We start from the raw sequence: 18420 nt of genomic DNA, 5'->3' as shown, positions 1-18420 counted from the left end.
TAAGGCCCGATGGCTTTTTATACAGGTTTATATATTAAACTCTCAATCCACAAATCCTCTACACAATAAGATTACATCAAATGGACAAAGATACAAACTGCCCTTCTATATGAGATAAATGACCTATAAAATCTCTTAAAATATTTATATCTACCTAGTGCCAATTAAGTTCACTTGGGTCCAGATCACCCTTCTCGAGCTCCATCTCCCCTTTCTCTTCCCTTCTTCCTCCCCCAATTTCCCCCCTTTTTCTCCACCTACCTCTCCATGTCCAATCATGTAATATCTTAACATAAATCTACCCAGCCCCAATTAAGTGTTGTCCTTATAAGAGTTGTCTTGGTCATGGTATCTGTTTACAGCAGTAAAACTCTACGACAGTTGGTATTAAGTTAGTTTATGCAGTCAGTGGCTTTGTGGGTAGAGGTAGAAGTGGTGATCTATTGAAACTGTAAGTAACCTGAAGAGAACTTAACTGGCTCCCCCTCCTGTGTGGCTTCCAGCCATCTATACTCTGCACCCTTCCTGACAACTCCCAGATTCTGGAGCAGCCCTACTGTGTGCAGCCACATTCTGTACTTGGAAGGATTTACTCAAGGGAGTAAACACTCTCTTCTCTCTTAAGGAGCTGGTTGCCATTTGTGGTCATTTTGAGCAAAGTAGGGAAACATTCTGGTCACAGACACCAGTGTGCATGTGGTCATAGGAGGCTATAAAAGATAAGTAACTTCTACCGTGGCATCTGAAAAATCCTGGTTGAATATTATTCATAGCCATCCAGTGAAATGGGCCAGTCACTTTCTCCTTGCTCCTTGCTGTATGAGTCACCAGAGGCCCAAAGACAATTATAAATGTGCTTAGGACTTAGTACTCACATAGTAGGGCTTAATTTAGCCAAGATGGTCTTGCTCCAAAGCCTGGGCTCTTAGTATCATACTAAGTTTATTTTAATGTGACCGTCACCCTCCATCTGCTCAAGGCTTCATGAACCAAACCTCTTTCCCCTCTTTGCCTGCCAGCTGCTTATTTGTCTGTCAGTCATCCTTCAGTGGATGTACCCACTCATCCATCTGTCCCATCCATCCAACTGCCCATCCGTTCATCCATCCATTCACCTACCCAACCAGCCATGGTTAGCCAGTTATCTATCCAAGCATCCATCTGTCCATACATCCATCTATATGCCATGTATCCATCCAATCATATATCCATCAGCTCCCCAAACATCCATCGTTCACCCAGATAGCTATCCATTCCTGGATCCATCCACTCTTGCATCTATCTACTTATCCATCTGTTCATCTTCCTTGAGGATCCACCAGCATGTCCACCTACTGTGTGACACTGTCTTCAGGATCCACCCGCATGTCCACCTACTGTGTGACGTTGTCTACTGCTTTATCTAGGGGAGGAATCTCTTTGCTGCAGGAGTCAAGCTTGTGCTTTCTAGAGCAGAGACCTCCCAAGAGCTGTGTACGTGCTGCTGACCCTTCAGGCTGGCGTCCTCTGCAGTTTTACCATTCTGGGCACTGTCAGCTGGCTTATTCCCTTTTCTGAATCTCTCCCCACAGTGTGCTGCAAAGGAAGCAAAGCTGCAGGCCCTTTCAGAAACCCTCAGAGAGAGCCTTCAGAGGTGTTGTAATTGTCCTACAGCACCTTCGACTACAGGTTGGGGAGTGGGGGCAGGATAAATTGAACCATAGTTTCATTCAATAAAATACCATTACTGAGTTTGAATTATGCAGTGCATCTAAAACAGAGTCTTGTGAGGAAGGGAATTGTGATAGAAAGAGGTCAGTTTAAGTAGAGGTGAATCAATTAAGGAATCCTTTAAAATTGAGAGGCAGGATTATGAAGAGGAAGTGTGAGCTAGCTGTGTTTATATTTGCTAAGGCAGAGCAGTAAAGGCCTCTGTGTTATTTCTCGTGGCTTGTGCTACACGTGGACTACCAGAGAGATGATGACAGTGGACACAACTTCAAACTGTCAACGAGCAGAGTCATAAAGGGGTCCCTTACATCCATTAGTTTACAGCAGTTACCACCCTCGCTGTACCCACCTCTGCCTCCTGTATGCTCTTTTGTACAGTCTTGTAGCCCAGTGTCAGTGAATCATAATTTCATTCTGTAACTATAGCGTAATGGTCATTGAAACGCATAGCTGAAGAGTAGCCACTTCGTTTCAGGAGAGAACACTTGCCTAGCATTCACAAGGTCCTTGTTTCACTCTTCAGTATCACCAAAGGAAACAACAACAAAAAATGTTTGAGTGCAGTGTTTTTAGTTTTTTTTTTTTTTTTTTTTTTTTTAATGGAAATTGAACACTTGGAGCTGTCGAATAGAGCTCTCCGTGTAGACCAGGCGGCCTCAGACTCAGATTTGCTTGCCTCAGCCTCCCAAGCACTACGAGTGAATGTATGCAGCAGCACTTTTTTAGAATTCTTGAGAATTCTGTCCAATAATAAAGTCCACTTGGATCACACCCCTATTCCTCCCTACTTTTCTAAGTCCTCAAAGCTCCAGCGTCCTTCCATTCTCCTTCCGGACTTTGCATTTTCTTCATCTCCCCCTTTAGAACCCACCGAGTCTAGTTTGTGCTGCCCTTTTGTAAATAAATGTGAGATTGGTCCCAGAAGGTGGTCCATTTACCAGGAGCCACACCTTCACACAAAACCGACTGGGGAAGGCTGGGGACCCCTTCTCTTCCTTGCTGGACTATTGAGTGGCTTGTTCTTATGCAAGTATTGTACAGACAGCCACATAGTGCAGTGGCCCTGTCATGTCCAGAGGACACTGTTTCAAGTTCTCCTCCAACCTCTTCTGCCCCCTCTTCCTCCATAATGTTTGAGCCTTAGGGTGAGGAAGTGGGATACAGGGATGTCTCATTGAGAGCCAGGAGGTCTGTAGACACTTAATCTTTACTCTTTGACCAGTTACTCCTGGAAAGACCATAACATTCAGGATGAGCACTTTTCCATCCCAAGTCTTCCCTCACCAGCCCTGGGCCTTAAACAACGTAATCTCTCTGTGCCCTGGTACCTGCACTGTAAAGCTGAGACAGAGAAGATTCTTGCTTATTGGGATGTCCGGAGAGAATGTGATCTCAGGACATCATTCAGTACAAAGTCTGTCTCAGAAATGCCCAGTGTTTGTTAATGGAAGCTATACATTAGATTTATTTTATGCAAAGGCTGGAGAGATGGGTCAGCAGTGGAGAGCACGTACTGCTCTTTGCAGAGTTTGGCTCTTAAAACTCTGGTCAGGTTAACACCTGTGACTCCAGCTCCAGGGGATCCGACACCCCCTGCTGGTCCCCACTTGTGCTCTACACACGCGCTAACCCACCCCAACAGCTACGTCTACACATAAATACTAAAATCTCCTTAAAAGAGTTATTCTATAAAAACCACAGGGATATCACAGAGATGAGTGATGTCTATATTACTGTTCAATTAATATTAGAAACCTTTGTCAGAAAGGGTCTACTCTGCAGCCCTGAAAATAAAGAATCTCTAGGGAAAGCTTGTGGCAGTGTGGTTTCAACAGGAGCGTGGGTGCTCCCGGTGGGGTGTCTCCTGAAGAGCCACCATGAACCAGGTCATGATCATGATGTTTAGTTTGGAGTGGGAGGGGCAGGCCTGCAGAGTCAAACCCAGGGCCTCAAGTCTGCAAGGCAGGTGTGCTGCAGCTCAGCTAAAAGCCCGTACCTTAAGCCGAGCTCCAAAACAAGCCAAGTCCCTCCATAGCACTCCTGGGAGTGTTACCTTGCTCTTTTTTTTTTTTTTTTTTTTTTTTTTTTTTTTGCCTGAGATTGACTGGAGCAAGGACCTTTACCCCAAATAACAAGCACCAGAGCCTCAGGTAGCAAAGGCAGGGCAGTTTATTTTATGACCTCTAGACGTCAGTCGGCAACCCGGATAAAGTGCCAAGTGAGTTCTGCAGGAGCACGTGGGGCGGTTTTGTACACCCGAACACAAGGCTTTCCTTGAACCAGGGAGGCACAACATGTCACCTGTTGCTTTACACTTGTCTACTTCTCAACAGAAACTACAGATGGCTTCCCCCCTACATTGTCACATTGTGGTCTGTCTTAAAGCCCTTCGACTACACAGCACCTCTGCAGGCTACAAGCAAGCTTGATTGTTAATGAGTTTGTCTCCACTCTGAATTTCTAGGTTGGGTATTGGTGGCTAGTCCAGCAGATGCTTAGCTGGGCCTCTGCCTGTCCATCTGTAGCTGGACCTAAGATGGCTGGGGGCCCTTTGGGAAATGATCCTTAGGTCTTAACTTCTCCCTGTCTCATCCTGTATCCCCAGGTTGAAAGGATTGTGGACAAGAGGAAGAACAAGAAAGGGAAATGGGAATATCTTATCCGATGGAAAGGCTACGGCAGCACCGAGGACACGTGGGAGCCAGAGCATCACCTCCTGCACTGTGAGGAGTTTATTGATGAGTTCAATGGGCTTCACTTGCCCAAGGATAAGAGGGTGAAGTCAGGGAAGCAGGCTGGAGCCTCCAAGATCCTTCGTGATGCCCGCAGCCTGCCAGTGGAAAGACTCTCCCATCGGCCTCTAGAACCCGGGAAGAACAAATCCTCTTCTCACAAGCGGAAGAGAGTCAACTCTCCCCTGTCCAGGCCCAAGAAGGGGTCTTCGGGAAAGGCTCTGGACAGGGCCACCAAGACTGTGTCCTATAGGACTACCCCCAGTGGCTTGCAAATCATGCCCCTAAAGAAGGCTCAGAACGGCTTGGAGAATGGAGACACTGGCTCAGAGAAGGATGAATCACACTTTGGAAATGGGTCCCATCAGCCGGATTTGGAGTTGAACGACCAGCTCGGAGAGCAGGAAACCAGCGATTGCGATGGGACCCACTCTGCGCTGGTGGAGAACGGAGTTGGTTTGTGGCTTTTCTTTCTCTTGGGGTTGGTTTGGTTTTGGCTGGTGGCCAGCTGTTTTGTTGTTGTTGTTGTCGTTTGTTTGTTTGAGGCAGGATCTTATGTAGTCTAGGTTGCCCTCAAACTCATTCTAGGATGGCCTTGACCTCTCTGTCTCCTGCCTTTACCTCCCGGCTGTTGGGATTACTTGCAGGCACTGATATATCCTGTCTTAGGTAAAGGTGGAACACAGGGCAGTTTGCATGCTAGGCAAGCCAAGTCAGCCACCAAGTCAGCCACGCCTTCAGCCCTATGATCTGATTCTTCTTTCAGCCTAGGGCAATATGTAGGTTGCTACTCACCTTCTGTCTTTGATTCTTAGCTACCTCTTAATTCAGAGCCATGGGAATTTGACCTCATACCTATGCTGATTGTTAGACACCTTAGCATGTAGCAATATCGAGCCACGTATGCTCACATGAGGCCTGGGACAGGTTACAAAGGCCTAACTCCCAGCTATGTGGGAGGCTGAGGCAGGAGGACTGCGAAGTTAGGGTCACTCTGGACTACAGGTTGAGTTCATGGCCATCCTGGACCACTGGAATGAGATCCTGTAATGTAAAAGGGACATCCAGTCTCCCTTCCCCCATACTGTTAGATACGGAAAAAGAGATTCGCTACTACACTGTAGGATAACCCAGGCCATAGTCACCACGCCAGATCCACATCTCTGGGAGCAGCTCAAGAATCCTCACATCCCAGGACACAGATGTCATCCCCAGAGGGCCAGCACCTCCCCCGAGTCTCACTCACAGCCTTTGCTTGTGATTTTAGAGTGCCCAGTGAGGATGCCTTTCTATTTATCCTATTTATACAGAGTCCTCCAAGCTGGTGCATGATGGGAGATGCCTGCCCTTCTCATGTCACCAGCGTAGGTGATGGGCTTCATATCTGTGTCGCGTCCTGCTTCGACGTAGTCGGGATGCTGTTGCAAAACGCCTGAGACTGAGTCACCACGGAAACTTAATTCTCACAGTTCTGTTGACTAGGAGGTCCAGGGTGGAGGGAGAACAGTCGGGGCTGACGGGGGCTGTTCCGGGAAGGTGGAGCATGACTTCTGGCTGTGTCCATACATGGGGGAATACAACTCCTGTTCTGCCTCTTTGACTTCTTCATACAGTCTGTGTTCAGACCAGGCTGGCCTTAGAATCACTGCCACCCAGACTGGGCAGAGAGCTTCCTTTATAAAAAGGCTGGCTAGGTCATGAGTTAAAGTGCCCATCCATCAGTGATGATGCTGAATGTGGGGGTCTGGACCATTCTGAGTCAGGATGCTCCATTGGGGAGAGCTTGCCATCTTTAGGGGAACCTGAACAATTGCTTAGAGCTTTCTCCTGTTCCAGAGAGGAATTTCACCCTAACACGATTTATTTAGGCATCTGCCCCAGCCTGACTCATGTTTCCGTCTGGGGATCCCGGTGCTGATATGCCTGTGCTTCTAACATATGGAAGCACTGTTTGTTTTAAACATTCATCTCTTGGGGGAGAAGTAGCTTGTGTAAACGAGGCTTGGCATAAACATCCTCGTTTGATGTCCCCGTGACAGCTGCTAGCAGTTGCCGAATGAATCCCCAGTTGGTCGATGCAGGAAGGGTGGTAAGGGGAAGCCTCTTAGGCTCATAGGGTGCAAGAGAAGGAGCCTGGGAAGGATCACAGTAACTGAGCTGATAACAACCCCCTGACAGACCTGCAGCTTCCCCAAGTGTAAGAAAGGAATCTAGGGAGGACGGTTTGCGGAGTGCCTGCCAGACAGCAGTGTGATGCACACAGCAGGTGTCTCTCACCCTGCCCTGTACTGCTTCTGAGGTGGAGTGTTACAGCTAACCTTTTGCTCTCTTGACTTACCTTGAATGCAACCTGCTAATGGGGCCAGATAGCCCATCACCTGAGACATGAGCTAGCCAGCTGACCTGCTGAAGTCTCTGGACATCTGTAGCTATTCTGGACCTTCCTACTCCTCGGTCTGTTTGCTTGCCATCCCCTCCAAATAACGCCTATTTGCACATCCCAGGGCCCCAGCTGGAATGGAGAGGAAGAAGCCTCCCACCTCTATTGTGTTTGTGGCTGTCCCAAACTTTTTTGCTTAATTACATCCTTTCGAGTTGGCGCCCACAAGCTCCCATGAGGACAAGGCTCGCTGGTCTCACGTTTCATGCATGTAATATCCCCTCGACACCTGTGACAAATGCTGGCAGATCCCACAGTATCTGACGGCCTGAGTCTTAGATGGGGAGAGTCCAGGAGGCTGGCTCTTGACAGGTACCTCAGTGACTTCTGTTTCTCAGACTCTGTACCAGGATGATGGGGCCATGTCGTTTTCCATTGTACACCAATGTCCTTTAATTCAAGACTGATTCTTGGAGCCACCCATTTGGGACCATGGCCTTGATGGGTGCTGTGGTGGAGAGATAGATGCAAAGAGAATAAGGGTTCATCTTTTGTAACTTACAAGTAACCCTCGGCTAAACTGGTGGTCCCTGGCTGTTAGGTTGAGTAGGCACTCACTCCACGGATGGAGTCCTATGTTACACATGGAATAGCTTTGCCACGTTTACATACATGTCTCCTGTAGTCACCAGTGGGAGAAATGGCCCCAGCTCTAACCACTCTCTAACACTTCGGTTACAGCTAGCTTATTTCCCAGCTCTGTCAGGAGCCTGAGAACGGGGAAGCAGAATCCTTGCCAAAGAGTGTAGTCTGCGATTCAGAAGTGTAGTGAGACCAAACATGTCTCCACTCTTGCTTCTGGCTGGAGGGAAGCTTCAAGGAAGGGGCAGTGCCCACATATAGATTGGGCATTGAATTTTTTTTTTCTCCTATACTCTCCCTGAACAAAAACCCAAGGATCTAGTACCATTTGACCAGTGGGATGCAGGACCTAGGGGTCCCTCTCTTTGCTCTGCAGAAGCATCCAGAGTGCTCCTGACTTGGGATGGGGGTGTTACTTTTTATATGTTCCCCCTCCTTTGTGACTTAACTTCTGCATAGAAAGAAATACCTTATATAATATGACTTCCTTATGGTATAGGAACAATCCAATACCATAAGGAACAAACCCAGGGCTTCAGTGGGTGGCACATTTTGGTTTCACACCACGCCTCTCCCCGCTGAAGCTTGTGATGAATATGCCATGGCTCAGTGCCCACCTCTATTCTGATTCTTCTCCTGAGGTGACAAATGACTCTGTGGTCCAGGGACCATCTGCCTCAGTATCCCTTCGGGAGCTTGTTAGAATGAGCTCCGCCCCATCTGAATGAATGGGGACCGGGGGCAGGTGTGAGTCACTCCTGTCAAAAGATGAGTTTTAATAGCCGAGTGTGGATGGCCGCCCCCACGGACGTGTGTGGTTGTGAGCGATGGCTCATAGATGCCTCGCTGCTAGATCTGGAGCTGCGCTTTGCATGTTAAACTCGTAAGAGCGTGGTTTCAAAAAGGTCTCTTCCTTTCTGTGCACCTCCTACATAAGGATTTTCTCTCTCTCTGTTTCTGTCTGTCTCTGTCTGTCTCTGTATGTCTGTCTCTGCCTCTGTCTCTGTCTGTCTGTCTCCATGTCTCTTTGTCTTTCTTAAGAAAGATCGTGACTTCAACTGTGCTGAGTAGCTGTCCACTGAGGGATCCCTCCCCCTCCTGCTCTGACCAGGAGAACTCCTCTCTCTTGATTATCCACAGAAGCCACAGCCTGGATCTTTTGCCACTGGGGACATCCCCAGGCAGGTGTCCTCCTTCCCTCTGAGCCCCAGAGGAAAGCACAGCTGCCCAGTGCTCTCCAAGCGCCCACGGACCTCCAAGCCCCATGCCCACAGTTCTTTGTTTTCACACATCATTTCTCTACGTGTTGATGATTGTCTCTCTCCCAGATCTTCCATGATTCACTGTTGCCAGAGTTCTTCCTGCCCGAGAGTGTTCTCCCCCACAGATGGGCATCATTTGCCATTTTCCGTCCATTGATCTTTTGAAGGGATCCCAGCCTTCTCTTCTAGAATGCTCATTTCAACCTACACATTCTCTATGGCGGTCAGGTTAGGTTATCGATTTCCTTTTCCGCAGATCAGAACTGAGACGCACATTTTAAAAGCAGCTCACACTGAGTGTCATTGTGGGGTAAGCATAGGAAGGACCTGTTGAAGGCAGAGCTAGATTTGGCACCCCTGGAGGCTGGGTCAGAGCCTGGTGCAAGCAGGAACCTGAACAGAACCAAGTTGGTACTGTTGGCCCATGAACCCCATTTTGGGAACCACCACCGTTGACTAATAAGCCGTGTGGGTGGTAGATGAAAATGTATGTGGCTGTGAGAGCCAGGGGCCTCAGCGAAGAGTAGGCTTGCTTACACTCAGAACCTTCCAGTTGCCTTTGTGACATGTTAAAGTGTGAGGGAAAACTTGGAATGGGAGAAACAGGGTAAAGGAACAATTGTGAGACTCCATTGGTGTTTGTAAAAGGATGCTCTGGTTCTCATGGAGGGCCCCTAGAAGTAGCTGCTACACCCATTTTAAAGTACAGATGGAGGTCACAGATGTACAGGTTGGGCTCAGGAGACAAGCCCAGGCAACTTAACCCCAGAGCTGACCTCTGGAATAATGCCCACCTGGCTTCAGGGGCAGCAAGAAACAGTTTGTTAAACCTGATTACCCACAAACGCACTTTTGTCAAGGTCACGGGTCGAATGTTCTTCTTTGACTGGAATATAAAAAGTACACTTAAGGGTGGTTATTAGAGTGCTTGCCTGACATGTATGAAGTCTTGAGTAGAGCCTCAGCAAATGTGGTGCTACATGCCTGTAATTGTAATGCTCAGAACGTGGAGGCAGGGGGATCAGAAATTCAAGATAATCCTTGGCTACCTAGCAAGTTCAGAGACAGAGCGAGATACACAAATCTTTCCTTCCTTCCCTCCTCCCATCCTTCCTTCCCTCCCTCCCTTCCTCCCTTCATCCCTCCCTCCTTTTCTTCCTTTCTCTTCCATCTCTCCTTCTTTCATCCCTTTTGTTTTCCCCTCTCCCTCCTCCCTCCCTCCTTTCCTCCCTCTCTCTTCCATCTCTTCTTCCCTTATCCCTTTCTCTCTTCCCCCTCGCCCACTAAAATAAATACAACTTAAGACTGAACTCACTCTTAGAAAGCTCCAGTAGGAACACAAGACTGGAGTGGTTGTATATTCTAGAATGGCTAATGTATGTGAGGAGGATTCTACAGCAAGCTGCTCTGAATCATGCATACTTTGCAGAGAATTGGACCAGAGAACACACTCCTGGTTTCTCTAATGGTTCTCAAGACAGTGCAGATTTCCAAACCAGTCAGGGAAACAATAAAGGAAAACTGTCTGTCAGTCTCATTCTGAGCACAGTGGTCAGTAGACATCCTCAGTTACCCTCTGGCTTCTCTCGGTTCCCTAAGTACCACCTCAAAACTGTTCTAGGCACTTCTTACTCCCTGCTTTGATCTTGAAACCTGGCTCTCTTGGCCACTGTTGCTTCCCAGAGCATTGGGCTTGTCCTAGAAGAGGACATATGATGCAGGATGGCTTTGTGCATCTTGGGTGATGACTCTAAACTTGCCTGTGAAACCTGGACCACAGCTGTTCCTTTTGCCTCTGTCCAATACAAGCCACATATGCGGAGCCAGCACCTACCAGTCCTTTTGGTGTCCAGAGGTGGGGAGTTTTCAGAACCAATATTACAAAAGCATAAGGCCTTTATGTTTTGCCCTTCAATGTGTCGCAAGCAGCTGGTGCTAACGGATGCTTTAAGCCCTTTGTGTGATGAAGTTAAATTCTGGTCTAAGTTGGCCACTGCACTCCACAGAGGGTGCCAAGCTAGGCTGGAAAATCTAAAGCTCCAAGTAGGAGCAACCAAACTACTGGCAAACCCAAGAGGGGAATTGACTTGCTCCAGTTAGGTCATGACCTAGATTTTTTTTTCAAGTTTATTTTAATTGCACTCATTCATCTGCCATCTACCTATCTACCCTCCCATCCATCCATCCATCCATCCATCCATCCATCCATCCATCCATCCATCCATCCATCCAGTCTCTGTGTATGGCTGTGTGTGTATGCCAGTCTCTGTCTGTCTGTCTGTCTGTCTGTCTGTCTGTGTGCACATGCATACCATACCATGATTCTGGAGGTCAGAGGACAACTTCCAGCAGAGAGTCAGTCCTTTCCTTCCATAATGTAAGCCTTGGGGATTGAACTCAGGTCATCAGGTGTGGCAGCAAGCACTTTTACCTGCTGTGTCTTCGTACTGGTCCTGTATTTATGTTTTTTTATAATTATTTACTGTACTTTTAAAGTCACTCCAAGTGAGGGAAGAAACTAATGTTCTTATTGTGGCACAGCCAAGTCCTTGAAGTGTGTTTTTCTTCCTTTCCCCCTCTTTCTTTTTAAAGTTAAAACTAACGCATGCATGTTATAAAATATTCCAAGTACATATCTCCTTCTTTACCTCGAACCTTATTTAGAAGTAGTTTCTGTTAATATATTTTATGGTTGTTTCTGGACTATTTTCTAGGTATATTATTCATTATGTTATGGAATTCATTACACATATATGTAATAGTTGTTAAGTAGCTATTCAAATATTGGTTGATTGAGCCATGAGAAGAAATAATAACATTTTTTACTTATTACCTATTGATTGGTAGTCAGCAACCATCCACCATTCATCTATTTATAATCCGTCTGTCTGTCTGTCTGTCTGTCTGTCTGTCTGTCTATCTATCTGTCTGTCTGTCTATCATCAGTCTCACCTATCATCTTTCTGTCTATGTATCTGTCTATGTGTCATCTGTCTATGTATTCCTTCCTTCCTTCCTTCCTTCCTTCCTTCCTTCCTTCCTTCCTTCCTTCCTTCCTTCCTTCCTTCCTATTCTCTATTTACTATCTGTTAGCTCCAGCTGTCAGCTTGACACAACCTAGAATCATCTGAGAAGAGGGAACTCCAGCTGAACAACTGCCTGAATCTATCTGCCTGTCCCATAGTTATGTCTGTAGGGGCATTTTTCTTAATTTGCCAGTTGGTAGGAGGGCCCAGCCCACTGTGGGTAGTACCATCCCTTGGCAAGTGGGTCTAGGCTTTATACAAAATCTAGTTAAGCAGGATAGGGGAACCATGACAGTAAGAAGCATTCCTCCATGGTCTCTGCTTTAGTTCCTGCCTCCATGTTCCTCCTTGAGTTCCTGTCCTGACTTCCTTTGATGATATACTCTGACATAAGCCAAATAAACCTGTTTCTTCCCCAGTTGCTGTTGACTAGCACTTTATCACAGCAACTAGGAAGGTGGCAGTTGTCCCTGTCCTATCACAGGCTTCCTACTGGGTCAGTCTTGTTCCCCTTTCTGGGCAAGGACATGTAAATCTACTCTCTGTCTTTTAGACACCGAGGGTTTTACAGCATTCAGGGACTTAACTGTCTCTCTTGATGACACTCAGGCTGCTGCAGAGGTGCAGACTCTTGCCAACCCTGGCCCCCGCCAGCCTCTGTATTGGTCTTCCAATCTCGGCTGTTTAATTTTAGTTTGTCAGCCGGAGTGTATGTTCTTCTTGCTCCCATATGTCTGGCCCCAGGAACTGCCCAGGCACAGCATATGCCAACCCAGAAGATGCTGGGCAGTCAGCCATCCGCTTGCTGCCTCAGATAGATTGCCTTGCTTCACTGGGATCACTGATGAAAAACATTCATGCTTCATAAGTTGGGGCAAAAATTAATTGAATTAATTTATAGAGAGCCATTAGAATGCCACCTGCCATGTGATAGATGTTTGGTGACAGCTAACTATTTTGTTTCAATGTTCTATTTTGATCTTTGAATTTTCCTCTTTGTTTAAAAAAAACTATCTTATATATCGTGTATACCAACTCCTTAATGCATATATTATTAAGCTAACAAATATATATGTTGGCTGTCTGCTTTTTAACAGGTTAGACGCACAATGGCAGCACTCAGGGGGACTTGGGGAAGAAACTGTTGTGGGAAGGGACGTCGAAGCCAGCGTAGGGGAAGAGGCTTCTTGGAGGAGGTGATGTGTGAGCTGAAGATGGTTCAGTGAGTGAAGGAGAAGCCACGGGTGGCTGGAGATCCTGTCAGCGAGACAAAAGTTCAGACCAAGGAACAGTGCGTGGCTGGTTGAGGGAGTCTGTGTAGTCAGCACTGGCTTAAAAGCTCTGTCTTAAACCTACCTGTTAAACTGGCTTAAAACCTACCTGTCTCTGCTCTCTGCATGGGTGGTTCCTCCATGCTCCCGGGCACCAGCCAGCCCTCTTTAGCATAGTAGCTCCCGCTCCTCCTGCATGTCTCCTTCAGGGAGTGACTCCCATGGGGACCTTCCAGTCTGGATCAGTTGTCATTTATCTGTGCTCAGAGACCTCAGTTTCTTCACTGACAACATGTGCCTCCTCTTGTGGTGCCCATTAATTACCCTGTAATTAATTACTCTGTATTAATTACTCTGACATCACTGAGTCCACATACGTGAGAACAGCAAGTTAGTGGAAGATGTATAGTCTTGGCTCATGGTTTCAGGGGGATCAGTCTGTCATGGTTGGCCCTGTACCCTCGGGTACAGCATGTGTCGTCATGGCAACATCTTTACCTCATGATGGACAGGAAGCTGAGGAAGTAGTGGAGGGGCTGGAGGACCAGGTGTAACTGGAAAGGTGTGCTCCCAGTGACCCACTTCTTTCAGTTAGACTTTAACCTCCTGAAGTTCCAGGAACCTCCCAGAATAGTGGCGCACCAGCTTAGGACCATTCAACCCAGGATCCTGTAGGGGAAATGTCTCAGTGAAACCAAATCTGTTTGTGTAATTGTATAATTCCATGCTCAGTAAAAATCCCCTTGAGGGTAGGGTGGTAGCCACTTGACTTATAGTTGGATTCCCAACAGCTTGCAATCCCCCTCACCATAACCCCCACTTAGCAGGTATTTAAGAAACACAGCAGACACTTAGTGAAAGTGGGAAGGACCTAAGAGATGAAAGAGGCCCTGAAGCCATTACTGCTCAGTATGTGGGTCTAGGAGGTCCTGTCTCTCTATAATAAGCCATGTTAACATCTGTCAAAACTTTCCAGCCCTGGTCCCCACATCCTTCCCTATCCTTGGGTATCCCTCATGCTCATGGGATACTTCCTGCCATGGTATCTTATCAGAGAGTTAATGCAGCTAGAAATTCTCTTTCCTTTAGCTACAGACGTTTATGCCATCTCCCCTACTAACCTTTCATTGCCCATATTCACCCAGTCGTGGCTGGCTTTTCAGGGAGCATCACGAACCTTCCTCACAGAGGGTATGGAGTGCTCTTCCCCACAGAGTGAAATTTTTTTTGAAGTTGACATACGATTTCCTGTAGCCCTTTGCTATTGAAGAAATAAAAGCGGAAACCAAAATTTAGGACCTGTCTGGGTGGCAAAGCATCATGGGAAAATCAGTGTGCCCCAGGTGCATGAGTCTGTAACTCCTAGAAACACCAGAGATGAGAGAGAGAGAGAGAGAGAGAGAGAGAGAGAGAGAGAGAGAGAGAGAGAGAGAGAGAGAGAGAGAGAGAGAGAGAGCGCCATTCCCTGTTCTGATCCCAGCAGATATACAGGCAGTACTCTTCCCATTTACAAGCCAGGGAGACTGAGGCCAGTGTAGGTGGATGGAAAAGGCTTCTCTGTCGAAGGGGACAATTGAAGCAATGTGTGAGGGTCAGGAAAATGAATGTTGTCTGAGAACCTTGAATAGTTCACTTAAGGGGCAGGAGGAGAAGCCTCTGAGTTTCTGATGGAGCCATGAGCCAGGGGAGTTTCAAAGCTGTCACAAATGTTGAACACTTTAGGAAATATTTTATCATGGACCAGGCTTCTGGTACAGCGATGCTTATGGAGAGAACCTTTTGTGTCTTGACATAGGAGAAAGGATTTGATCTATATATGGATGTAGCAGTTCTTTTGTAGAGGGGAGGGGAGGAGTTGGAACTGGGAACCCTCCCTAGTCACCCCTCCCACCTTGCTGTACTATGGTATCAGGCTGTTTAATCAGGCTGTTTGTGTTACGGATTCGTGCTTTGCTGGCTGGTTAAGGTGTTTAGACATCTGACAGTAAACACTGTATGATGTATGTAATCATCACTCCTGGCATTTCTAAATCATCTCAGGTCTCAACTTCCTCCAAGCCCACTGTCGACCTCTTTAGGCATAATTATAGTGTGCCAGGCGGTGGCTGCTAGGACTGAGAGGACTTTAATGTACCTGTGGATTTGAGTTCTGTAGTTTCTCAGACCCCGAGGTCTGCATGTGAGATTTGCATGTGAGGACAGTTAGGAGCTGCTGTAATGAACAGCACCAAGGTTATGTTCCAAGTACCGGGCCATGGGTGCACACTGAGCTCTCCAGCCCTACACCTAGAACTACCATGATATGGTGGGTGGGAGCCATCAGAGAGGATTTCCAGCTTCAGCTCCTCCCTTCACATCCCTTCTGTTTCCTTCCCCTCCTTTCCCCTGCCTCCCACAAAGACCTTCTGCTGGTCCCCACCATACTGAAAAGGCTTCTAAGCCTGCATTGAATCCTGATGTAATTTCTCAACAAGATCTTGACCTCTTTGACTTTACTCCACAATACCTCAGAACAGCCCACTGTATTCAGTGAATCTCCTGAGAGCCAGCCACAAACTGGAAGTACTTTCCCTGTGACTTGCTCTCAATTTTACTAAGAACTTCAGCTGGAAATCTTTTGGCTCTTCCATCCCTAGGGTGTTAGCTTTTTCCAGCTGTGGGAGCATTCAGTTTGCCATTCAGCCTGAATCCTGCTCGATGCTTGATACATTGCACTGATATGGCCTTGGTGTGATGGCTGGATTTGTTAACCTGTCACAACCTATAATTACCTGGGAAGAGGGTTTTAATGACCAACAGACTGCCTATATTGGTCACTGAGCACCTCTGTTGATGATTGTCTTAATTAACTAGTTCTTATATGGAAATGTCCAGCCCACTCTGGGTGGCACCATTCCCTAGGAAGGTCATCTTGAACTGTATGAGAGTAGAGAAATCTAGCTAAGCATCAGAAGTCAGTGAGCCTTGATTTCTTTACAATGATATAATCTGGAATTGTAATATGAAATATATTTTCTCCACTTAGTTGTTTTTTGTCAGAGTATTTTATCTCAACAGCAGGAATGAAACTAGGACACTTGGCTTTAAAAAAAAAAAACTTCTTTAAATGGAAGGTAAGAACAGTATCTTCCAGTGAGGATTGAATGGGGCAAGTTATATAGACAACACAGTAAACACCGAGGTTCTCAGGAGTACTGCATTATAGTGAATAGCTGAGCAAAGACCCAAAGTGACAGCATAGCCTGGCTTCTTTTAGCATTTTTTATCCACTGAGCTTCACACTTCCCTGTTAGGAGCTGAGTTGTGGTTCCTTTTTGTATCTTTCCAAGTCTCTCCTTGGAGAATATTTAATAGACCTTATTTATCCCATCTTATAATCTCTATTTTATGAGTCAATTTGTTTACTAATCTGTTTGTTTCTATATTGTGTCATTTTTATTTTATTTTGCACTTAATTTAAAAATCATTTTACATGCCCTCTCTCCCATTCTTATCTACTGTAATTTCTTGTTCTGGGGCTGATTCATAGGTAGCTTTGAATTGTATTTAGTATATATACTTGACTATAACCCTTTCCCCACTGTGATTTAAATTGTCTTTGAACTTACACTTCTTACATCTTATATACACAATGTTGTTAAACACTAAAGTTTACTTTTATACCCAGTAATTGCATTCAATGGAAAAGTTTTAATCTTATTTTCTTTTATTCTCATTCCTTCTCAACTGACCTTTTGATTATCTGAAGCCTCTGTGAATATTTCTTGTAGAGTCTGTGTTAGACAATCTCTGTTAATGTAGAATATACCTGATAATGCCCATGTATATGATACTTTAGGTGATATTTTAGCTGGGTATAAAATTTCCAGGTTGGTATTTATTCTTGGCAGTTTGATAATTGCAGATCAGTTTCTTCAACTCTATGTTATTGCTGCTATTAGTCTTTCATTCCATCTTGACAAGGTTTTTTTTTTTTTTTTTTTTTTTGATATGCTATATTTTATGAACTTTTAAAACCTATTACAACTTTTAGTTTTTTGTCTGTTTATCCTTTTTGGTAGTCAGAGTATTCTGTCAAAATAAGATCTTTTCCTAGAAAATAGGGCTCTTAGGACTACTCTTTCATTAGAGTCATTCCTTGGGTAAGGTTTTAATTCTTATGTATGTTATGCTTAAAAACTCTTTTAATTTTATTTTGAAGTGATTGTAAGTGTATAGAAAATATTATGAAGGACCCTTTTCAGACTATTTCCAGCATTTTGATTTTCTTTTTACATGCATTACTTTCCTTTTACATGTGTACATTCATATGTTTTGTTTTTCTCTGTGCACCACCCTTTATCTGTCAGCCATCCCTGTTATCAATTATGTGTGTATATATATATATATACATATATATATATATATACACACACACACACACACATATATATATATATATATATATATATATATATATATATATATAGTTCTGTGGATTAGTTTGATGTTCACATTGTTCCAAATTTGGAGTCCCTTCAAACATTCTCGTAGGATCTTTTGACATGTCTGGCTATTTCATTCAAACTTTAAAACTATCTTCTTTTTGGTAAGGTAAGATTTTCTAGCCCATTTATATATCTCTTCTGGCCAGGGCTCAGAAGCGGTCCTCTCTCAAGACTCCCTGATTTATCTTAGTGAGAATCATTACTTAGCAACTAGTATGCTGGATCTAGGCATGTGTTTCTTTACTGTGTTTTGATTTTATTTGCCTTAAGCCCTTTCATCTGCTAGAGTTAGGAAGAATATGCAATTATTTTTAAAAAGCAAAATTTTAAAATTATGTCTTTATTTGTTTTATGTAAGCAGAGGATGTTTTGCCTGCATGTGCATGTGTAATACATGCTTGTGTGCACCACATAGCTGCCTGGCACACTCAGAGTCACAGCACTGGGTCCAAACTCCAGTTTTGTTTGCCCTCTCATTTTTCGTTCAAGCAGTTATATGGTTCATTTGAAATCTCACACAGCTCATTTCTTTCTATTTTCATTTAGTCTTTTTGTCTTATTATTACTGAATTTTATTTTGAATCCTACTGTGCTTTAATACATCCAAAGATTGAACACAAAGGCTCAGAGAAATACCACTCCTTATCACTCCTCCTTCCTGCCAGCTGTGCAAGAATAGTCAATTTTGTTGTGTTCTGGCTTCTCTTCCTCCTCCTTCTCCTCCCCCTCCCCTCCCCCTCCTCTTCCTCCTCCCCCTCCTCTTCCTTTTCTTCTTCTTCTTCTCCTTCTTCTTCTTTCTTCTTCTTCTTCTTCTTCTTCTTCTTCTTCTTCTTCTTCTTCTTCTTCTTCTTCTCTCTCCTCCTCTTTCTCCTCCTCTTTTTTTCGACTCCTCCTTTTCTTCCTCCTCCTT

At 45.3% G+C, this 18420-nt stretch overlaps 1 protein-coding gene across 1 annotated transcript in view; it reads left to right on the top strand.

Annotated features, from left to right (window-relative positions):
• Nucleotides 1–18420, top strand: part of CDYL2 (chromodomain Y like 2) — a gene marked incomplete at both ends in the record, with an annotated part of 56920 nt that overhangs the window by 14893 nt on the left and 23607 nt on the right. Inside the window, one exon of the mRNA XM_080937144.1 lies at nucleotides 4316–4898. Within this exon, the coding sequence (XP_080793270.1) occupies nucleotides 4316–4898 (583 nt within the window). The remainder of the gene's footprint in view (nucleotides 1–4315; nucleotides 4899–18420) is intronic.

This window comes from Micromys minutus (genome assembly GCF_963924665.1).
Source record: "Micromys minutus genome assembly, chromosome: 24".
Taxonomy (NCBI): Eukaryota; Metazoa; Chordata; class Mammalia; order Rodentia; family Muridae; genus Micromys; species Micromys minutus.
This window is presented reverse-complemented; position numbering and strand designations above follow the sequence as displayed.